This window comes from Lutra lutra, chromosome 7, assembly GCF_902655055.1.
Source record: "Lutra lutra chromosome 7, mLutLut1.2, whole genome shotgun sequence".
NCBI classification, from domain to species: domain Eukaryota; kingdom Metazoa; phylum Chordata; class Mammalia; order Carnivora; family Mustelidae; genus Lutra; species Lutra lutra.
In genome coordinates, this window is record NC_062284.1 from 61349082 (window position 1) to 61373069 (window position 23988).

Consider the following 23988-nt stretch of genomic DNA (forward strand, 5'->3'; position numbering starts at 1 on the left):
GTAGTTCGCGTTTTGAGCCGCTCGTGCCACCATAGCTGTTGCTGCCGCTGCTGCTGCGGAGCCGAAATCGCCGAGCGCGATGCCTGAGGGCGCTGTGAGCGGGGTGCCCCCGGCGCCCTGGGGCTGGTGAGGCTGAGCCCGAGCGGGGGCGCTGGCGAGTTGCTGGGGCTGCTGAGGGAGGTGAAAGAGTAGGGTCCAGGGCCCCTGCTGAGGGCGGAGAGCGAGCTCCCGAGGGTCGGGGGTGGGGGAGGGAGGCTCCCGTGGCAGAACGGGTTGCCGGGCCACTGCGAACCCCGCCGCGCCGAGTGTCCCTGCGGCCGCCAGCTCAGGTGTCCAAGCCCTGGGCGGACTCCTCGGTGGCCTCGGCGGCCTCCTTCTTTAGACACTGCAGTTGCCATGGAAACAGTTGGGAATTAACGGGGAGCAGACCAACCACAAGCCCTACTAGGGCCAATCCCATCCCTCTGGCTGAATGCCTCTGGCAGGCGTGGGCCTGGTATTTCTTTGCAGCTCAGGCCTTTTTTCCCCGTCTTTTTCATGGGTTTGTCCTTCAGACGTAAGAAACCGCGCAGGGCTTGAAGGCAGGTGTGAGGAGCAGGGAGAGGGTAATGCCTAGAGATAAGAGCTGCAGACACGGCTAGGCAGAAGGTAAGGTGCCCTCTGCCATCTCAGGTCAGTGGGAGGGCATACTGGAAGGACCTGTGGAGTGGGAAGGCAGTGCCGCTTTTGAGACAAGTTCCAAGATTGGGCCAGGATCTGTCCCCGGGGGCTCCTCATCATGATGGCTGTGGAAGGGTCAACCATTACCAGCCGAATCAAGAACCTGCTGCGATCCCCATCCATCAAATTACGCAGGAGTAAGGCAGGAAACCGGCGGGAGGATCTCAGCTCCAAGGTGAGTCCTAGTATTGGGAGGCTCCCCTTTCCAATCGTCCCATCTTCTCTTCCATGTTCCTCTTTCGCCTTCCTCTTTTCTTGGGAGAGAGGAGAACCAAAAGTTCCTCTTGGCTCTAAAGGATCAAGTGTGCCCATCTCTGCCCCTCAAGGAAGCAATGATTTCATTTTAGGTTAAGGAAAAAGAGGAGCAGGAGTGGGCATGTCGAGATTTCTCCATGAAAAGGAATAAGAGAAAAGCAAGCTGGGTTCACTTGTAACTTCACTACAAACTAAGACTGTGCTTGGGGAAGCCAGTTCATAAGTGATGACTCAGCCCATTTTGGATAAAGTAGTGGGACCACATACCATGTGAAGGGCTAAATTGTGACTAAGGTAGCTGCAGGTGTTAGTGTCATGGCTGAGGTTATGCAAGACAGTAGTAGCAGAAAGAACACCTAGTTTGAGGAATTGGCTTGCTAAGTGCTTTTGCCTGGGGTCAAAACAAATTTGTCTCTTCAAGCAGCCTAAATTAATTTAATTGGAACCTCTCGTCTGCCTAGGAATGATAACATGCAAGGAGCCAGGTATCTGCCAGCAAAACAGTTCTCCTGGTTTATCCTTGAACATTGCCTGTCTTACTCATTCTTTGCCTAGCGCTGTTACGCACACCTCCCAACCCAACACTCCAGAAGTTGCTTAGAGGCCAGTCCTTTTTCATCCCCTCACTTGTCTAGGTGTAGGTCCTTATGTTTTCTTCAACTTCGTTGAGCCCCCACAATTTTGGGATTAGAAAAGTAGAACAAATTTATTTAATCCCTGAAGGAACCTAGGGCTTTGTTTCCCGTAGAATCAGGTTAGACTTTGTGTCATATTAGCAGCCAATAAACACAGTAGCCTTGTGCAGTACAGGATTGCTACAGGGAGAGGCATTGGAAACAGCAGCATTTTATTGCCTTGCCTGTATCTCTTCAGAGGATGAGTAGGGCCAATGAGGAATAATTTAGAGTGCTCATATACAACATGGAAGGATTCTGGGAAGGCTTAATTCAGATCTCTGTCCTTTAACATAACCTTACTTCAGTGTGGTCAGAAGGAGAATAGCCTTCCTGTATATTTCAGCAGAGGTCATATTGAATTGAAATTAGCCACAGGGTTTCATGGCAGTGGAGTTGGTGACCTTTCTAAGGACTCTAATAGGAATTCACTGTTCATATTCTCCAGAAGTAGGAGAATGAGCCTGGAACTTAGAAACTGATTTAGATTTGACTGTCTTTGCTCATTTACTGTGTTGGATCATTCTTAGTACTGCAAGCTCTGTTATTCTTGTCTGGTAACTTGACAGTGACTACCACTATTAGAGCAATCTTCTCATATGTTTTGGCCTCTTTTTCTGACCAAGAATGCTATAGGTAGTAGAAATGTGTAATGGGAGTTTATTCTTCAGTGTTAATACTTACTATAATTTTGGAATGGAATTCGGAAGGTACAGTTGCCATTCTTTAAAACTTCCCATATCACTCATCATTAAAGGACTCAACAAATGTTTATTCTGTGCCTGTTATGTATGGAATCAGTGACAAATAAAACATCCTTGCCATCAAAGAGCTTGTGGCTAGTCAGATATAGAAACAAATAATTACAACTTGGTATATTTAATTGCTGTCCTAGAAGTAAGCATAAAGGTCTTAAGGGCAACACATGGGAGGGAACCTAAGTCAGCTTAGGGGAATTAGGAAAGACTTCACAGAGGTGGGGATGCTTGAACTGTGAGTCCTGAGACAAGAGAAGAGGAGAAGTTCTCTAGGAAAACAGTGAAAAAGAGTATCCCTCTGGCATCACCATTAAACATCCCTGTTTTCAAATAGAAATTCAGTGTTTCAGGCTGCTTTAAATGGCTTTGTTTGTCCTAGAGCTGAGAATGAAGGAAATACTTAGCTGAAGTTGAATGACCCTTGAGTAGTCTGACAGAGCAAGAGTGCTGGTGTCTATCTTTAGCACCCAAAAGTAGTTGCTGGTTTTGTGTGCCCAGGACCCTACAGATGCCCGACCCCCCACACTCATTGAACTCTTGACTTAAGATGATTCTAAAAGCCTATCCTGTAGTAATCCACATAGGACCTGATGTATAAAGCTTTGTGAGCTGCTCTACTATGTGGTGGCTGTGGGTCATCATGGTAACAATCAGAAAGCTTGTGATTCACGGATAACTAATGCTGAAATAAAATTTGACGACCAAAAGACATATGCCTTTGAGGTTGGGGGGCGGGCAAAGAAGGAAGTGACAGAGGGCCTTTGTGCAGCTTTTACCTCAGATGGCCTGCTGCTTGGAGTCATACTATTCCTCCTGTCTAAAGCAGCCTTTTTATCAAATTCTCCCCTTACTTTAAAAAAAAAAAAGATTTTATTTATTTTTTGTCAGAGAGATCACAAGTAGGCAGAGAGGCAGGCAGACGAAGAGAGAGAAGCAGGCTCCCCACTGAGCAAGGAGCCCAATGCGGAACTTGATCCCAGGACCCTGGGATCATGACCTGAGCTGAAGGCAGCCACTTAACCAACTGAACCACCCAGGCATCCTCTCCCCTTACTTTTACATTCAATTCTATATTTACTGCAGCCACAGGGACTTCTCTGAGTAGCCCCAGTACCTTGGAACCAATCTCTAATTGTTCTTTTATGTATGCCTTCATTTCTTAAGGCCAAGAGTCATGTTATTTATTTCTTTTACATCACACTGTTTAGTATAGTGTAAGGTGAGCAGTAAATCTTAAGTGCATAAATGAATGAAAACACTTTAATGGTGTCAGATATAGTGGGAATAAACTTGGAATTTCAGAAGAATGGGAGATGATCAGGAGGAGTTTTGTGATGTCTTTAAAGAAAAATTGAATTAGGAATATGAAAATGTTGAAAAAGAAGTAAAGATGTAGCCAGCTTCGTTAGGTATGAAGGGCACAAGTGAGAAGAGGGGGTGCATATATGCAGAAAATAGTGCTCATTAAAGACTTTTTGACTCAGGAGAGACTTAGTTAAAAATATGGTTGAAATATGGTTAAAAGCTGGAATGAGAGCCAAGTAGAAATGTCATTGAGAGTCTTGATTGAGAAATGGGTAATTGAGAGCTGGGATTTGTATTAAGCTTTCTCTAAGGGAGGGAAGTCTCTGCAGTGAGATAGAATTAGAAAAGAGTAATTTGACGTTTTATTGCCAGATCTGCTGAGCGTTGATGAAGTGTAACTCAAAGTTATCAGTTGTAAACACCCTTCAGCTTCAAATTCTATACAGTTGTCAGTTTTGCCTTTCAGCAGAGGCTGTGTTTTCACCCTCAGAAATGTGTGTGCTCTGGGTAGCTAGCCCTCCCCCTCTTTTCTTAAAATTTCTGGCAGATTTTTATGTGGAGGGAGCTGGGTCATTTTTCTCTTTTAACAAAGGACAGAAATGGAATGAAGCCGAGCAGGCACGATGTAAGTTAGGGATACAAAAGTTTCCTGTGCTGGAGAGTTGTTAGATTTTGAAAAAGTAAATGAAGAGGTTTTGAAAACCTCCTCCTCCCTAATAGCCATTTGTCCACTCTGGGTTATATATTATTATTTCTCCGGAAACAATGGGTGAGATGACTTGTAGCTTTCTTCTAGTTCTCAGTTTTTATGGGTACGAGTTTAACGCATTCTCTTTTTTTCCTCTCTCTCTTTCTTTCTTTCTCATTTTCCCCCCAAATTTTCTCATGTCTGTTTGTATGGTGGTGCTTTGAGCCTTTTAATATGCGGCTCTAAGAAGAGTTTGTGTAGGGGATTTTCCTGGAAGAGAAAAAACTGGCAATAATCTAATTTTAGCTTTTGCTCAGTGTTTGAGTCCAGGTGTTAATACTGAGACCCTTTAATCTGTCTGTTTGGTATTGGGAAAGCATATTCATTTCCAGGGCATTTATATAGGGATCATTGGCCTGAGCTGGATGTCTCTTGACTTGGGAGAGGAGTCAGGACAGCAGTGAGATAGAACACTTTTGCAGCATTTTAAAAAATACACATTCCTGGGCCCCATCCTAGCTATTTGGAATCAGAGGCTCTGGAGGTAGAACTTTTTATTTTTTTTATTTTTTAAATTATTTATTTATTTCACAGAGAGAGATCACAAGTAGACAGAGAGGCAAGCAGAGAGAGAGAGAGAGAGAGGGAAGCAGGCTCCCTGCTGAGCAGAGAGCCCAATGCGGGACTCGATCCCAGAACTCTGAGATCATTACCTGAGCCGAAGGCAGCGGCCCAACCCACTGAGCCACCCAGGCGCCCCATGGAGGTAGAGCTTTTTAAAATTATTTTTTAATATTTTTTTAAGAGTTTATTTATTTGTCAGAGAGAGAGCACGTGCACATAAGCAGGGGCAAGGGCAGGCAGTGGGAGAAGCAGAAGAAGATGCAGGATTCGATCCCAGGACCTGGGGCTCATGGCCTGAGCCAAAGGCCGATGCTTAATCGACCGAACCACCCAGGTTTCCCTCTTGGGGTAGGGTTTGATAGTTGTTTCTTTTTTTTTTTGTTTTTTGTTTTTTGTTAAGATTTTATTTATTTATTTGACAGAGAGATCACAAGTAGATGGAGAGGCGGGCAGAGAGAGAGAGAGAGAGAGAGAGGGAAGCAGACTCCCTGCTGAGCAGAGAGCCCGATGCTGGACTCGATCCCAGGACCCTGAGATCATGACCTGAGCCGAAGGCAGCGGCTTAACCCACTGAGCCACCCAGGCGCCCCTTGATAGTTGTTTCTTAAGGATTTTATTTTTTATTTATTGGACAGAGAGAAAGAGAGGGAGAGGAAGAGGGCGAAGCAGGCTCCCCACAGAGCAGTGTATAATTTAAGTTCCACCAGAAGCCTGCTGCTGGATTACAAACCTGTGGCTTAAGTGCTAGGACCTGAAATCTGTTTGCTTCATACCCCAGCCCTCATTGAGGCTTCTTCTTCTTCTTTTTTTCAAAAATTATTTTACTTTATCTAGAGTTTTATTTATTTATTATAGAGAGGGGGAGAGAGCATGAATGTGGGGAGGGGCAGAGGGAGAGGAGACAGAGATTCTGAAGCAGACACTTCACTGAGCACAGCCGGATGTGGGGTTCAGTCCCATGACCCTGAGATCATGACCCGAGCCAAAGTCAAGAGTCGAACACTTAACCGACTAAGCCACCCAGGTGCCCCCTCATTGAGGCTTCTTGAGAGTATAGAAAGCTAGCCCAGTGAGTATACTATTCTCCTTGGGCAGTTCTTATCTCCGCTGTGTCTTTTAGACCAATTGCTCTGTAAAGTGTTATGTCAGAGATAGGTCTGAGAGAACTGCCCTTTTGTAGGGTCAGATATGAGGAACTGATAATTGCCTTACTAAGACAGATCAGCAGGAATTTCCTCTGTGGGCAGGAATAGGAAACTTTATGATAATGTCTCTGAGTCGTGGCCAGTTTTTTATGTCACCATTCCACTACCCACTTCCCTTGGCAGTCATAGGAACCAAGGGGTTTTAGTGTTTAATACACCCTCTCGGGTGCCTGGGTGGCTTGGTTGGTTAAGCCTCTGCCTTTGGCTCAGGTCATGATTTTGGGTCCTGGGATTGAGCCCCGCATTGGGCTCTTTGCTCAGTGGGGAGCCTGCTTCCCCCTCTCTCTCTGCCTGCCTCTCTGCCTACTTATGATCTCTCTCTCTGTCAAATAAATAAATAAAGTCTTTTAAAAAAAATACACCCTCTCTGGTCTCCCCACCTAGAAGTAGATGGCCAAGGGTAGGGGGCCCCTGTGGGCCAAAGATGTGCCCCTCACCGGCCTTTGTGAATGACCTTCAGCAACTTCTTATTGAGTTTTTTTTATTTTTTTTTTATTTTAAAGATTTTATTTATTTATTTATTTGACAGAGAGATAGGGAGAGCAGGAACACAAGCAGGGGAATTAGGAAAGGGAGAAGCAGGCTTCGCGCAGGGTAGGGAGTCCAATGTGGGGCTCGATCCCAGGACCCTGGGATCATGACCTGAGCGGAAGGCAGACGCTTAACAACTGAGTCACCTAGGCTCCCCTTTATTGAGTTTTCTATCTCTGACTTATTCCTCAAGTAAGGCTCGTAAAGTGCCTTGAGCTTCTCAGAACAGGTGGTGTCCAAGGAAAAGTGTGAGGTGTTCTGGTTTTGTTCCTTTGATCTCTGCTTCATTTCTCCTTCCGGTGCCTGCAGCTGCCCTCAGCTTTCAAAGTGATTCTCACTGGAGAGAGAGGATTCCTTTCTCCCCAGCCCAGCTCCTCCTTTGCTGTCTAAAATAGCCCAGCCTCTTCAGGCTTTAAGTCGTCTTGCAAAGCCTTCCCTCATCTGCTTGGTCTCACTTATTTCAAAGTCTAACAACACTGCTGCTTTCCAAGTTTCTTTCCCCTCCCTCTGCTTGTAATTTAAGGCAAGTTTCCCCTGTTGGGTCAGTTTGAGTCACTGTCTTATTTTCTGCCCATATTTTGAATGTCTTTGGGGCCATTGGTATTTCTCTGCCTTCACTCTTCCCTCTTCCATTTGTCACTTGCGTGTTTTTCATCTCTTGACTAATGAAAAAACATTGGTAGAAGTAAGCCTTCAGTCTGACTTCTGTAACCTCTCCGTCAACCTCCTGAATCTAAAGTTGGGCTTGTGGGCTGTTATCACTGCCCCTTTGTTTGGAAAACAGTCCAGAGCTTGAAATTTGGGACTCTGTTTATTCAAACTAAGCTTCTCTGGGAACGGGGTCTGTTGCACTGTTGTTCTCCAAGTATCTGTTGGTTTTACTTCATGGGCAGACTGCAGTATTGGTTAGAAAAACAGCTACAGTATTTGCAGTAGGATTTGTTGTATTATACATCACATTCCCATCTCTACAAGCTAAGCCTCTCTTCTGGGCCCATTGTCTAATGGGTTTTCTCTCAGTTTCCCTTTACAGTACCTCTCAGCAGAGTTGAGCAATGAGAGCTTGCCCACCTGCTTGGGTGTTTGATGAATCAGATCCACAGTGTGGGTTTTACCTTAACTTCTGTTACCTCTTAAAATGAAAAGAAAGGGTAAGGGGGGGGGGCAAGAAATTAAGTGAGTACAGCAGACAGATGGGGCGGTATAGATCTTTAGGGTTGGTATTTTTGAGTGTTCCCATTTTCCACACCTTGGTTTCCTCCCTCCCAACAGTTTCATCACCAAGTCTACGGTGCTTCTTAATCGGCTACAGCATTTTCCTCTGGTTTTGAAGGGCACTTACAGAAGAGTGAGTTCACATCACAGGATGGGTATCTCTTCTTAGATTTCTTGGGAGTAAATTCTACCCGCTCTCATTTTATCCCAGAGAATGTTTATAATGCTTTTTGTTGCTTCTGTAGTCTATAAAACACTCTTTTTTTTTTTAGATTAGATTTCTAAGTTTATATACTTTATCTCTTCCTAAAACTGGAATGAAGCTAAAGACCTTTTCTCCTTCTTGCCCCTTCTTTCATAGCTGAGATTTAAATTTACTCAAAGATCTTGGAGCACTTAGTGAAACTACATGACTGATTTTTTTCTTTCTTTCCTTGTTTCTTTCTTTTTTTTTTTTTTCCAGTATGGTAGATTCTCTTTTGGAGGAATCCTGAGAAGGGAGTTTCTTAGGTTCTTCTGGATTTGAACATTGCTTCTCATTCATCCTGAGCACACTACAGTTTCTAACTTCCCGTCATACTTCTCAGAGGCTTTGAAATCTATATTTCTTTAGTGGTGCCCCTGGTCATTTCCCCATATGCCCAGCTAACCTCGCTAAAGGTGGTGGCCCTTAAAAAACAAAACTAACTTTAAAAAAATTATGAAATACAATAACATCATATTGTATGTAATTAAAACATGGTCCCCATGTTTATTTTTTAAAAATAATTTATTTTTTAAAAAGATTTTATATATTTATTTGACAGAGAGAGGGAGCACAATTACGCAGAGTAGGCAGAGTGGCAGGCAGAGGGAGAGGGAGAAGCAGGCTCTCCCATTGAGCAGGGAACCCGGTGCAGGGCTTGATCTCAGGGCCTTGGGATCATGATCTGAGCGAAAGGCAGCCGCTTAACCGACTGAGCCACCCCGAAACCCCTCAGATTATTTTAGAGCCATCATTTGGTAACCCTCCTTTCCCACTACATCCTTGCATTTCTTCCCACCCCCAACTCCAGATTTCCACTTCTTGTCCTGCAGTACCATTAGGAGCAGTTGTACTGTTATACACAGTGGTTCTGTGGGTCCATGAATGTCAAGTTGACCGGGCACAGTTCTGTCATGTCAGATGACCATAAGCTGCAAGTAGTTGCTGCTTCTCTCTGGGGTTGGAGTGAGGTGGGGGAGTGAAGTGGAGACCAGCAGATGCTTTGCTTGTTTTGGTGTGGGGGGACTCAAGGGCCTTGAACCAGAATGTGTAGCTCACACTCCTTATGGCTTGCTACTTCTACCTTACCCCAGACCTCTCCTTGTTTATCTCTGTGCTCTTCCTTTTTATTTCTGTGCCTCTCCCTACTCACAACTGACCTTGTCTTTGAAGCAGTAGAGGATTGCTGAGTTAAAATGCCTATTTTCTGTGGAAAAAAACTGCGTCTAAAATGCCCCATGCCAGAGCTGATCTCGATGATGACAGCTGGAGTTCAAGTAACCATGAAAAAGAGCAAAAATGAGGTCATATGCTCACCTGACTCTCTTTGGTTGGGCAGGCTCCAAGGTTGCTAAGTTCCTTGAACAAGGATCTTGCCTCTCCTGACCTCAGATTTGTATTATTTTCATTCTTTTGTCAAATAGGCAATGATGGTAACATTATGGGTGCAATAGCATGGGATCTTAATACATGCTTTCCTGCAGCTGCCCTGGGTCGTCTGAGGAGAGGAAGCCCCAGGCCAGGTGGATTGGGTGGAGGGCAGCCCACAGGCAGTTTGTGATCGTGGGGGAGGAGCTCAGAGCTTGCTCAGAGACTCTGACCCTTGCCACTTCTCAACTGCTGCGTTGGAGAAAAGCAAGCAGCTGCTTGTCAGAACGAAACATGCGGCAGGCAGGCTGTAGCTGCCCTCCTTGAGTTATCCTGATGCTCACTGGGCCGCTTCTGTTTGGGAAAAGGCACATATCCATGATTGTTTTCATATGACATAGTAACCTAATGCAGACTAAACATGTCCTTTCTCCTTACGGTGTCCTTCCTTCCCCAGGCTGCTTTGATCTCTCTAGGAAGGCGTCCCCCCCACCCCCACCCTACCCTGCCAGCAACTGTCTTCACGACTGGCCCTCATAGCAAACCCAGAACTGGCTAGTGAATAGGGTTTCTAAGAATGAATGTGCAGGCAGGTTAGTGGGGAGGGGCAAGAGGCCATGAGTGGTCTGATTAAAAAAAGCAGATTCAGATTTGGGTCTACCCTGGAACTCTGAAGTTCACCCAAGCTCCTGAGTGAAGCCACTGCTGCATTTCCTTGGGCTGTACATTGAGTAGTCAGGCATGTGTGTGTGTGTGTGTGTGTGAGAGAGAGAGAGAGAGAGGCAAGAGAGAGGTGGCTTCTCTCTCCTTTGTAAAGTGAGAACACTGAGGGCTTCCTCCTTGGGCTGTCGTGAGGATTAAAGGAGAGCTAATGAATGTGAAAGCACACTGTAAGGTCTAAATAAGTTTATCGCTGTTAAGGGGTTGCTAATGTTATCAGGGTCCATAGCTTTCTAAAATATTCAGGAATTTTTTTCTCATTTGCTGGCAAGATTTTATTCATTCAGATTTACGTTTGCGAGGAGTCCCTTTTTGCAGGTTCAGCCTCTTCTGTTCCAACATTTAATCATCCTCCCCATGCGGCTTTTAGTTATCTTCAGTACCTTTTTCTTGCCAATATTGTAACTTGTATCAACAATACTGACCAAGAGGAAGGCTTAGCAAACATTTTTTTAATACCAACTCCTGTATAATTTATTATTTCAGGGCCATGGGTATGATTTTTGGGAACTTTTGAAAAGTCAAACCCGTGAACCAGTGGGGGAGGGAGGAGTCCTAGTTTACTGTGTCTATTTAGAAAACACTGGAGGGACGTGCATGCTTTTTAACAGCGATAGCTTCTCTAGAGATAATTTTTCTTCTTTGGGAGCCAGTTCATTTGTATTGAAAAATAATTTGGGAAATGAATTAGTCCTAGAGTTCCCTTTCAGACTAAGACTTTAAAGACAGAGTGAAAACGTGTTAAATTTACAACCCATTGTTTTAAGTTTTCTAATTTGGACAATTTGGTGATATCAATTAGAAGAAGCATTAATATACTCACATCTTTTGATCTAGCAGTTATAATTTGGGGATCTATTCTATGCAAACGTTCACACCACATAAAAGTGTATATGACGGAATTTTTTTATTATTGTTATTTTTTTTTTTTGGTGTTATTCGCAATAGTGAAATCTTTGGAGTAGTCTGGGTAGCCATCGATAGGGAATTGGGATAAATCCATGAAATGAAACACCTTGCACTTGCTGAAAAGAATGAGGTCAATCTATATTTACTGATGTGAAAGGGTATACAAGATATATTAAGTGACAAAAAGCAAACTGTATATCTTTTTATGTTAATAATTATATTTTTGTTAAAAGCTGTATGTTAGTATATGCATAGAAAAAAAAAGTGAGGCTATAAATACCAAACTGTTGTTAATATTGGTTACCTCAGGGAGGGCTAGTAGATTATGGCGGACATTCACTGTCTACATTTCTATATTTCTGTAATGTTGGAATTTTTTTACAATAAGTCTGTATTATTTTTGTAAGTAGAAAACAATAAAGATAAAGGTATCCAATTTAAACCTGTGTATTTCATATTTAAATCTAAAATTCTTAACTTTAAAAATCTATATTCACTCAAGCACAAAGTTATGCACAAATGTTGAAAAATATATATGATATATTTATATATAATCTTTAACTTTTAAAGATTATTTATTTATTTATTTGACAGAGAGAAATCACAAGTAAGCAGAGAGGCAGGCAGAGAGAGAGGAGGAAGCAGGCTCCCTGCTGAGCAGAAAGCCCCATGTGGGGCTCGAACCCAGGACCTGGGATCATGACCTGAGCCAAAGGCAGCGGCTTAACCCACTGAGCCACCCAGGCACCCCAGTGCATATGCTTTCTGAAAAGATTTTTTACACAAATCTTATTCATAATTTCAACATCCAGAATAACTACTTATGGCTGTATCCATTTCTGATTATAAAGGACAGGTAATGCTCTTTTTAAATAACAGTATTGTCACTTTTATTTAAAAAGTTACCTCTGAGGAATGCCTGGGGGCCTGAGTCAGTTAAGCCTCTGACTCTTGATTGAAGCTCAGGTCTTGATCTCAGGGTCATGAGTTCAAATCCTGCACTGGGCTCCATGCTGGGCGTGGAGCCTACTTTAAATAAATAAATAAATAAATAAATAAATAAATATTACCTCTGATCTCTTTAGACTTAGTCTTTAATTATGATTTAGTCAGATTTGTGAAGTAAATATATGTATGGCATATATTTATGCCATACATATATTTACTAAAGTCAAGGATGAAACGGTTTTGTCTGTAATCATTTAAAGCACATGGGTTATTCCATACAGGCCCTCCACATTCTTTCTGGAAAGGCATCAAAATCCTGCTTCCTTCTCCAACTTCTAGGGCTGGCTGTGATAGATGGAGAATTCTCTAGGAGGTTAAAGAACTTACTGGGTAAGATGAACCAGAGTATTCACAAATATTTTTAAAATACTAAAACTTGGACTCAAATATTTATTAAACACTGTGCTCTGTGTTGTAAGCATAGAGTGTAGGTACGGCCTCTGCCTTTCAGGAGACTAGTAGGAGAGAAGTAACAGATCCATAAAGAACTTCCGTACGAGGTACTAAGTAGCACAGGCCATGTGAATGAAGGACATATTACAGCTGTAAAAGTACCAAACGAGGGACGAATCATTCCTGGCCATCATGCAAAGAATCTTTGATCATGCAAAGAATCACAGGGGATGTGATATTTGAGCTGATCCTTGAGAGGACAGGAAGGATTTCAGGAGGGGGTGGTGGAAGGGAAGGGCTTCTTGGTAGAAGAAGAATATAAACTAAAGCCCCAAAGCGCCTTTCCAGAATCATGAATAATCCAGATTGACAAATGCACATGATTCATATAGGTGAGTAGTAGGAAATAGAATTGAAAGAAAGATAGGATCACTTGACAGCTGCAGTTGCCAGGCTAAGACATTCATAATTTATTTTGTCGGCAGTGAGGAGCCATTGAAAGTTTTTGAGCAGGGGAGGAACATGATCAAAGCTGTGCTATGGCAAGATTGTTCTGACAGGTCAAGGGAGAGGAGGACATGGTCCAAAGGAAGGAAATTGATTAGAAAGTCATTGCTATATACAGGAATGCAGTGCTGAAGGCCTAGTTCAGGGTGCTGGGATTCAGAATGGGAAGGAAGTGAGCATTTTGTAGAGGGGAGTCTCATGGCCCAAGCTGGCATGATTACAGGGGTACCAAGATCCTCCCCCACTGTCCTTTTCGTCCCAGATCACACATCCACATTGCACACTTAGTTCAGATAAGGAACACATAGTATTCTCCCTGGTTACAAAGTTTGGAAGCAAGAGATTAAGAAAACTCAGGCATGTAGAGCTGGTGAATGAAGAGGACTTAGACCTTTCTTCATGATCAGACTTTTGCTAATGAAGTGTTGTCTGTGGTTCTGGTCTTGCTGTAGGAAGGACTGACGCTAGATAGGAAAAAAAAATTTTTTTTCCTCTTATTCTGGTTGCTTAAGTTGAGGTACCTCCTATCCTGGCCTTCCTGATAACTGGAAGAGAAAGAGAGAGTGGAAGTGCTGCTCTGTACCAGGCACTGTGTTGTCAACACTGCTCTTTGGACTTGGGTGCAAGCCGATGGTGATACCATAACAGAGTCCCTTAGCTTGTGATCTCTGATTTCCAGAACTCGGGTCTGAGGTCTGATGCTGCTCTCACCTCTTCCTCCATCTGCACACGAAATCAGATGCTGCTGCTTTGGACACTATAATGTCATTTGCCTTGGAAATGGGTGTCAGCTGTCCATGTTGACTATAGGTTCTAGAGCTGGCTGGACATGAGCAGGCCCTGGGGTGAGGGGCTACTCTAGCATTAGAAGACCCTCTGTTTATTTTTCTCTGCAACCATTCAGTGAGGAGAGGTCAGAACCCATTTTTTAGACCCATTTCAGGTACTGATAAGACCTGTTAATTTTAAAAAGTATGTTAAAATTAGCAGGAGAGGACCCTATTCCCCTCTACTTTGTCCTGTGCCCTCTGCCTTCTACCTTGGTTCTTAGACCTATCTCTGATGCTGCCATGAAGGCCTGGGGACTTCCCCAGGTGCTCTTCCATAAACTGCATCATTCTGATGGTTTGGGAGAACTCGAACTCCCTCCTCAGGTCACCAGAGTTTCTGGAACCAGGCAGACAGACATAGGTTTAAATACTGGGTCTTCCACTCACTACTTAACCTGATTCCTTCATCTGAAAAATGGAGATAATGCCTGTCCTTCATGAGGCTGTCAAGGGTAAGGGGCACCTGGCTGGCTCCGTCAGTGGAGCATGCAACTCTTGATCTTGGAGTGAGGAGTTCAAGCCACACATTGGGCATAGAGCTTACTTAAAAAAAAAAAAAAAGTTGTCAAGGGTATTAAATGAAACTATCTTGTAAATTGCCTAGCACAGTTCTTGGCCGAGTACACATTCAGTGAATGGCAGTTGTTAAAGCTGTAGATCCTCTCTCTGCACAAGACCTTTCACACCCCATGGGTCTGGATATTCTTAGGAGAGCATTTGGAGGACTGTTTTCTCCTTAGTCCTAGGAGGGGCTGATGTTTGGAAATAAAAAGACAAAATGCTTTAATTTATAGTTCACTACCTGATTAATCATTAGAGCCCCCTGGAGAGCTTTAATACGCAGACTCTGAACCCCCGGCTCCATGTCTGTTGAGTGAGAATCATAGGGTAAGGACTGATAACTGAGAAAGACTTGTTAAACCCTCTGAGTAATTCTGTTGGTAGGCCAGGATTGAGAACCTTTGTTCTCTAGTCTTCAGGGGTTTATGGCCAGAGGATCTCTAAGGTCACCTCCCAAGCCGGGGCAGATTTACCTTCCTAGAAGCTGAGGCTATTTTAATCCCAGCCTGGAGAATTTGGCTCAGCTCCAACTCATGCTGAACTCTAAGTTTGAGAGCCCAGTTTTTTGGTCATATTGGAAGTTACTTGTTTCTGGAAGCCTTCGTGGCATAGAGAGTGGAGCTATAAATCAGCCAGACAGGATGGAGGCCAGGAGCAGCGTGGAGAGGCAGGATCTGTCCTGCAGTCTTGTTGTGGCCGTCGTGTCCCTTCCTGCCTCCGACCAGATGGCACTTTGGACTCTGAAGGAGCAGGAGTGAGTGAGCTTGGGCAGGGTACCCACCTCTCACTTCCCCCTCCCCAGACCAGGCACTGGGTCCCTGCCCAGCTGGCGAAGTCCGTGCACAAAGCCTGCTGGCCTTGAGCTTTCTCTGTGGCTTTTTCATAAGCGGCAATTGTCAGAATCTGGTGGCGAATCTGCTCTGTGAGATTAGAGTGTAGTGCGTGGGTAAGAGACAAGCATAGTTATTCTTAACCTGCAGGAAGGGAGGGTAAGGCGGAGAGTGCTCTGCCATGGACAGGTCTGTGACATGCTTGTTTATAGAAATAGCAAGCCCATGGTTTGGCTGGAATGACTTACAACTCAAGTATTTAAAGCTTGTGTTAGTGGGATTGAGAAGTGGGGAAAGGGAGAGGGGGAAGAAAGGAACTGGGGGCAACAAAACCAGGGGTTGCCTTCCTCCCAGTTGCTGGGTTTCTTTACCACGTTGAGGTCAACTCAGTCCTAGGTGACGCGGGCCTTTTGTGGCTCTGGCCTCTTTGTTCTCTTCCTCAAGGGAGCAGCTGCCAACTTGCCCTTGCAGACTCACTGGAATGGCCCCTCACGCTGAGCAAGGAAGGGCAACTCCATGCCACTTCTATCGCAGACTCCAACAAGAAGCCCTTCGCTAGCAGAGCCATTGTCTTAGCTCCACAGGCTGGATCTTTCATTGCCTGGTGCCTCTACTTTAGCCTGTGGGCTGAGCCGATCTAGGGCCCTGATGGAGAGACCAGAGAGGCTTAGATGACCCTCCCCAGGCTTCCCGGGATCGCGTGTTTAGGAGTCTGGGACTGCTTGGAACCTGGTGCTCTGCTGCCCGTGTTGCAGATGGTTCTGGACTCTGGAGAGTCCTTTTCTTGCCTCCTTCACTTCTTTCTGGCACTTACATCAACTCCCTCTCCTTTCTGGGCGCTCTCCCCTTCACTGGCTTCCTGGGTCTCCTCCTCTCTTTCTAATTGCCTGGCATCTCATCTTCTCCTTACTCTAAAAATAGTTACTCTCCACGATTCTTTCCTCAGCCTCTCTCCCCCACCCCCTCCATCTTCTACTGTACTTTCAGTGGTGGTTTTCACCTCCATGCGAATAATTCTCGGATACCTATTTCGAGCCCTGACCTCTTTCCCAGGCATTTAATTCCATGCTTATGTTGCTAAAGTGCATATTCTGTGGTTCCTATTGAATATCCCGGAAATGTCTTGGATTCAGCATGCCTAAAACAGACATCACTGGCTCCCATCCTTCCTCCTTTGTCCAGACCCAGGTCTGCATTCTGATCCTGCACCATTTCTTTCCATGTTCCCTATCTCTGAGTTTAAAAATTTTGAGTCTTCTGCCTTCTTTCTCCACAGTTGTCAGGTGCCCAGTCTTGCTGATTCTATTTGCCTTGTTACTTTTGAACCCATCATGTCTTTTCTGCTCTCATTATCTTCATGCTGGTCTAAATCCTCATTACTTCTCACCTGAACTGTTGTAACGGCCTCCTGATTGGGCTCCCTGCTTGTGTTGTTTTTCTCACATGCGTCATCACCAAAACATAGCTTTGACTGCGTCTGCAGCTTGAAATCCTTCAGTGGCTTCCCAGAGCCTACAGATGACCCCACTTCGTTTGGCATTCAAGGCTCTTCCTGGTCTGGTTGCAAGTCTACCTCTCCTGACTTACTCTCCTAACACTGTCTGCATTCACCATTGCTCACCTGCTCTGTCATTTCCTTCTGCCAAGCTTTAGTTCATGCAGCTGCTTCTACTGAGAATTCCTTCTTTCTGTATTTCCACCTGTTAAGATCCTATCCTCACGGCAAGGCCCAGGTCAAATACCACCTTGACCTCCAAGAAAGCCTCTTTGGTTTTCCTTTCCTGATCCTGCTCAGAAATCATTTCTCTTCCTCCTCTTTGAGCACTTTGTATCTTTCTTATGACCCTTATCACATACTGGGGGTTGCTTTGTAATATATTGTGAATTTTCCCTGATGGATTTTTTTAAAGATTATTTATTTATTTCTTTGACAGAGATAACAACTAGGCAGAGCAGCAGGCAGAGAGAGAGAGCGCGCGCGTGCTCGGGAAGCAGGCTCCCTGCTGAGCAGAGATCCCAATGTGGGGCTAGATTCCAGGACCCTGGGATCATGACCTGAGCTGAAGGCAGAGGCTTTAACCCACTGAGACACCCAGGCGCTTCTCCCTGATGGATTTTGAGAATAGAGGGTAGAGTTTGTGTATTCTTCATCTTAGGACCTCCTATAACATCCTGGTGATTTTCAAACTTCTTTGAGGATGACCCACATTAAGAGATACATTTTATATTGTGACCCAGAATACACCCCTCCCAACAGAAGTTTCATGATCAGTACTTACTGTCACTACATGCTCTGAGATCTGTTTTGGGTTCTGCTGTATTTATTCACTACCCACTAAATCAGTCAATTTCAGTTCCCATTAATAAGCTACAATCTGCACGTTTGGAAAATATTATTCTACCTAGTATAAGCGAGTTGTCCTGTCTATTGCCCCTTGGCCACCTGTTATTTCCATCTCCTTTAATGAGAGCCAGAAGAGCACTTAAACAGTTGGCTTTATAGTCTCTCCTTCTCTCTTGGGATTAGGCTATTATGAAGTTATCCCTTTATCTCATTAAGGTGAGGGATGATTTTGCTTTCCTTCTTTCTCTCAGGAGGGTACAGTACTGCTCTGCCAAGTGCGTGCTGGGAGTGGTGGCTATTCAAGGCCTCCCTCAAAGTTTGTCTGTCGTAATTTCTGCCCTCCCGCGTCCTCGCTTCTGGGGACAGATGATACCCCCTCTCAGGCTGGTGTAGGCTTTCCTCCATCTCAACACTCCCCTTCTGCCAAAGCAAAGGCTGGGTCACGCCTTGAGCATTTTCTCTGCTTCTGGGCTTTCGGATGTGGAGGAGATCATTGTAGAGTCTGATGTGGGTGCTCTTTTCTTCTGTTTTCACATGTGCATGAAGCGATGTTCTAGAACTGTGTGGCTGTATCAGGGTGCCAGCTGCCTATAGTGGCTGTGTCCCAAGTCACTGGACATAATCAGTTACCTGGATTGGTTGTCTTTTCGGCTAGGTTTCATTGGCATACAGGCAGTGAGGGTTTATGACTTACTTTCCTTTCAGTACCTTGGGCCCCATCCCAGACTTTGATGACAGCTCTTTTCTCACAGGATCTCTTCCCTGCCTCAGTTTCCTCAACAATGCTTGAGACCAGTACTCACACAGTGGTGGGCTTGCTTCCTTATGTGGAAAAATGCCATCTTATTCAGGACAGGCTAGGTCTTTGGTTCTCAAAGTATGGGCTGGGAATCCCTGGGTACCCTTTTAGGGGATCTATGAAATCCCTCCCTTTTCCAGTTACATATCCAAATGGGCCAGATTTTCTTCATCTTCAACTAGCATGACATTTCACAACAGATTGAATGGAGATGCTGATAAGAGAATCCAGCTGTTTACTGGGAAGCTATACATTGAAGAGACTTGCAAAAATGTTAAATAATGCTGTTCTTCTCACTGATTTTTTTTGTTTTGGAAGAGTTATCCTTAATAAAAATATTAACATGTATGGATTTATTATTATTTTAAAGTGAATTAACAAATATTTTAAACTATTTCCATTGTAATTTCTAATATGCTGATACAAATAAAAGCTCTTCAGTGTCCTTGGTAATTTCTAAGAGTGTAAAGAAACCAAAGAGTGTAAGAGACCAAAAAGTATGAAAATTGCCAGGTTATGTCATGCTGTGGTAACAAAATCACCCTAAAATCTTCCTGACTTAACAGATAGTTTATTTCTTGCTCATGCTCATATTCACTGTGGGTCAGCACAGGGGCTCTGTTCATCAAAGTTACTCAGGGACCCAGGCTGAGGGGGCGCTCTCTCATTATCTGCTGCCATGCTTAGCAGTCAGGAGAAGTGATAGTGATTGTTGAAAGCTTCCACTGGAAATGGCGTGTCAGAGCGTCATAAAAACGTGCAGCCTTAGAAGCACATAAGTGAGAAACCTAATCAAACAGAAACTCCTATTCTTGAGTTCTTTTTACCCTTTCCCCCAACATTGTTGGTTCAGTGAGTATCCAGAAGCCATTGCTTATGAGTGAAGAGAGAACCAAGGGTATTAATTCCAGAAGGATTTTGTTCATGAGGTACTGAGCCCCATGTCACATCCTAGACCATTATCTTTTCTTTAACAATGACTGTGCAATATTTTTTAAGATATACAGTAAAGATATAGGATGAACAACTGTGTGCCTGCTATCAGCTTAAGAAACAAAATGATCCCTGTACCATTAAGCTCACTTTGTGCTCACCCTCACCTGGGCAGTAAGACGGACAGTAAGTGTGTGGATGGAAATGTAATCAGTGTAGGGTCACTACCTGAATTGAAGTGCTATGAAGAAAGATAAAACAGGGTAAGTTAGGTATAGAATGGTAACAACGAAGTGAGTCTGGAAAGCCTTCTCTAAGGAGGAGACCTTTGAGCAAAGACCTAAGGGGAGTAGCTCTGTGAACAGCTGAGGGAAGAGCATTTTAATTGAAGGAAGAGTAAATGCAGGACCTGAAGCTCGAATCTGCTTGAGGTGCTTGAGGCAGCCAGTGTGGCTGAGGTGGAGGAAGAGGTGGAGAGTGGAGGAAATGAGGTCAGAGAGGGAGCCAGAGGCCAAATGATTTAGGGCTTTGTAAACAGGGTAAAGTGTTTGAATTTGAACTTAAGGATGGGAAGCCTGTGGAGGGTTTTGAGCTGAGTAATAACATGATCTCATATATATTTTTTAAAAAAATTCACTCTGGGGGCGCCTGGGTGGCTCAATGGGTTGAGCCGCTGCCTTCGGCTCAGGTCATGATCTCAGGGTCCTGGGATCGAGTCCCGCATCGGGCTCTGTGCTCAGCCAAGAGCCTGCTTCCCTCTCTCTCTCTCTTTCTCTCTCTCTGTCTGCCTCTCTGCCTACTTGTGATCTCTGTCAAATAAATAAATAAAATATTTTAAAAAAAAAATTGACTCTGGTGGTGCCTGGGTGGCTCATTCAGTCAAGCGTCTGCCTTTGGCTCAGGTGCTGAGCCCAGGGTCCTGGGACTGAGCCCTACCTCCGGCTCCCTGCTCAGCGGGGGCCTGCTTCTCCCTCTGCCTGCCGCTCCCTCTGCTTGTACTCTCTCTCTGCCTATCAAATAAATAAATAAAATCTTAAAAAATAAACAGAACAACCACCACCCCACTGTGGCCTGTCATGTTGAGAAGAATACTCTAGGGGCCAAGGTCTGAAGCAGGGAGAACACATGGGAATGATAGTCCACGTGGGAGATAACAGCAGCCTGAACTCAGTGGGGTGTTGCTGAATGTTTACAGGCTCTCCCTGGGGACAAAAAAAAGAGCCCTGATTTGTAGCATTTGCTGATTTCCACGGTGTAAGTACTCCCACTATGGTGATTTCAGGCTCCCAGTGTGCGGTCCCCGAATGAGGAGGTGGGAAGGCAAGGGCACTGTCCGCTGTCCTGAGCCTGTGGAAGCCGGCTCAGACACCCCGCTGCTTGAACTTGGGTGTTCAGCTGCCGGTGTGTTCTCAGGGGGCATTCAGGTTTATCTTCATTTTCTACGGTAGATGGAAGCTGTATCACCTTTTCAGAAGGAGGGGATATGGAGGTTATGACGGGGAGAGAGTCCATTTATAATTTCCATCATGCTGGGCCCTTTCAAAATAAGCCTAGATGTTGGAGGCCTCGCAGGAGCTTTGGACTCTCTCAGATCCTTTGAAAGTGGAATTCAGCCCAAAACCTCCCTGCAAACAGGAAGCTGGTTTGAGTTAGAACATAAAATAAAAACCAGCTGATGCCCCTGAATGTTTTTCCCTTGCTCCTCCCACTCCGCAGAGCCAAAGGAAACTGCCTTTTTTTGTCTTTGGATAGTTGTTCAGAAAGTTAGAAAAAGCCAAAAACCATAAATCCTTTGAAAATAAGCCAAGTTTGGAGCCCAGGCAAACTTCTGCCCATGGGGTTTCCTAGCCCGGATGTCTGTCCCACCGCCAAGAGTCCTAGGAGGAAAGGGCCCGAGGAACACAAAAGTTGCCAGACATCAGAGCCCGGAACCCAGGCCCAGCAAGGAAAAGGTGGTCTGCAGCAGTTTCTCAAACTGGAGCTTCCAGCCCATTTGTAGGCCATGAAATCAATACCATGGGCCGTGACCAGTATCATTTTTTTAATGAAATAGAATGTGATAGAAAATCAAGTATATCACATGCGATCAGGGAAGTATTGTTTTGTGATACTTTTATTTCAGTTTTCTGCACACGCACACACATACATGGACCTATATACCAGGTCATGATAGAAACTTATAAGCTGTCTTGCTTACTGTGCGTCATGGTCAAAAACGTTTGGTGAGCCCTGGCCTTAAAGGTAGGAGTAACTGACATCTCCTTCCTGCTTTCGCTTGCTGTCGAAAAGTCCAAGCTTGTTTGAGAATGAATCTTTTATGGAACTGTATCATCTGTCCCCAAAACACCTACCCAGACTCCTGGCAGAGGGAAGGAGAGCTGAGAACAGGCAGACTGGTCTAATTCTTTGGGACCAAAGCCGTAGCATTAAGTGAGGGATTGATGCAAATTTAAATCCAAAGGATTTACCTGAAATGATTCGCTGTAAAGGAATAGGACTTGAGCAGCCTTTAGCTCACTGCCCCTGATTCTGTGACCTTTCCCATCTATGTGGGTGATGCTGGCCTTGGGTTCCTCTCTCTCTTTCTCTCCTGTCTGCAGCAGGCAGTTGGTGCAACAGGAACGTTCCTGAGTGCCCTCCCTCTGGGATAGCTGGAGATCACAGTGCCAGGATGGGGAGTGGTGCATTGAGCTGAGCTTCCCCCCAGACTTCCCCGGGGGTGTTTTGTGCTCCCTACCCAGTGTGCCTGGTACTCAGACCTTTCAGCAAGCTCACTGGGTGCCAAGGCATTACGCAGTGAAGAAAAAGTGAGGAAGGAGGCATAAGTTAGGGCAAACTCTCAAGAACACAGGTACAGTTAGTTTATCCCACACTAGGCTTAGTGGCTCAGGTAGGCCCCATGGTTACTGGCAAGTCCAGTGCTTGTCAGGGGGCTGTGGGTTGGCTGTGGGACTAACCTGCCTCTGTCAGTGAGTAGACACAAGTTGGAATTACTGGTCCACACCCCCCAGGGAGCTCAGAAGACTCTTGGGGGCCTTCCTAAAGGTATAGGTTTTAACTATCATGTCCCGGGGGTTTATTTTGGTCTTTGGCCACCAAAGGGCATTTCTTTCTAACCTAATTCAAGCTAAAATGGTCCTTAGAGATAAGAATTTAAACCAGCGGGACGCCTGGGTGGCTCAGTTGGTTAAGCAGCTGCCTTCGGCTCAGGTCATGATCCCAGCGTCCTGGGATCGAGTCCCACATCGGGCTCCTTGCTTATCAGGGAGCCTGCTTCTCCCTCTGCCTCTGCCTGCCATTCTGTCTGCCTGTGCTTGCTCTCTCTCCCTCTCTCTCTGACAAATAAATAAATAAAATCTTAAAAAAAAAAAAAAGAATTTAAACCAGCCCTCTAGAAGGACTTTGAATTCTCCAGCTGGAACAGTAAGAGAGGAGAGATCCTAACCACCCTAACTGAATCTGGGTTTTCCTTCCCTATTTTTTTAAAAATTAAAAAAAAATATTTATTTATTTGTCAGAGAGAGAGGCAGGCAGAGGGAGAAGCAGGCTTCTTGAGGCTTCCCTGAGCAGGGAGCAAGATGCGGGACTCATTCTCAGGACCCTGGGATCATGACCTGAGCCGAAGGCAAGTGCTTAACCCACTGAGCCACCAGGCATCCCGTTTGGGTTTCCCCTCTAGAAACTGGCCTGGACTAGGAGTAGACCACCCTGCTACAGACTTGAATACTCCTGAAGTGTTTCTGATTCACATCACCCTCCTAGGGCCTCCGAGGCTCTTAGCAGAGTACACTGTAGCCTATTTACATGACCTTTCCGCATTCAGATGCCTCTTTCTCTGAGCCAACAGAGAGACCAAGGACATCTCTGAGCAGGGCCAGTACAGGGAGTCCAGACAGTACTAGAGGGCGGCCCTCTATCAAGCAAGATGTTCTGTTGCAGACAGTGAGGTGGAGTGAGAAGAGGTTCCAGGGCATTCTGAATTTCTCATGGGATCATCTAGCAGAAAAGCCAGTGAGCTAATTTGAGGTTAGTTCAGTGTACACCCTAGGGCTGAGCGTCCAGTGTTGGGTAACAATATTGTTGGTGAGAGTGATGGTGAATGTCGCATGTGGCCATGTCCTCAGAATCTCTGAGCACTTTACACATGTTTCCCTTTCATCTCTGTGGGAGTGGGGCTTAATAATAATAATTAGAGTACTCTGAGCATCTGTGCTTGGCAAAACACAGCATCAAGTCATGTTTCTGTCTCCTAGGCTCATAGTCTGTATGAACTGGTGGATGTTTGGGTTGGGTAGAGTTCTCTGGTGGAGGGGAGGAACGTGATGGGATGCAAAGATCAGAGATATTATGAGTCACCTAATTAATACCTCACATTCCTCTGACTCTTGGTAGATCAGAGCAGCCTTTCTTTCATGCCTGCCAAGGCACGAAGATCAGTGACTTCTCCTGACTCTCAGAGACCCAAGAGGCCAGTCTGGGGACCCTAGACTTTATCTTTTAAATGGAGACTTCCCTCGATCTGGGGGAATGCTTTTTCCCCTGTGGCTATGAGCTGAGCTTTAATTCT

General features: G+C 45.0%; 1 protein-coding gene across 2 annotated transcripts in view; it reads left to right on the forward strand.

The window, feature by feature from the left end:
* The first annotated feature begins 4 nt into the window (after positions 1 to 4).
* MAPKBP1 (mitogen-activated protein kinase binding protein 1) overlaps positions 5 to 23988 on the forward strand; it is a 52385-nt gene continuing 28401 nt past the window's right edge. Inside the window, exons 1-2 of one of the 2 annotated variants that reach the window (XM_047736833.1) lie at positions 5 to 126; positions 673 to 895. In XM_047736833.1, coding sequence (XP_047592789.1) covers positions 779 to 895 — 117 coding nt within the window. In that variant the 5' untranslated portion in view covers positions 5 to 126; positions 673 to 778. Of the gene's footprint in view, positions 896 to 23988 lie in introns of both variants that reach the window. The other variant, XM_047736834.1, reaches the window with a different exon arrangement.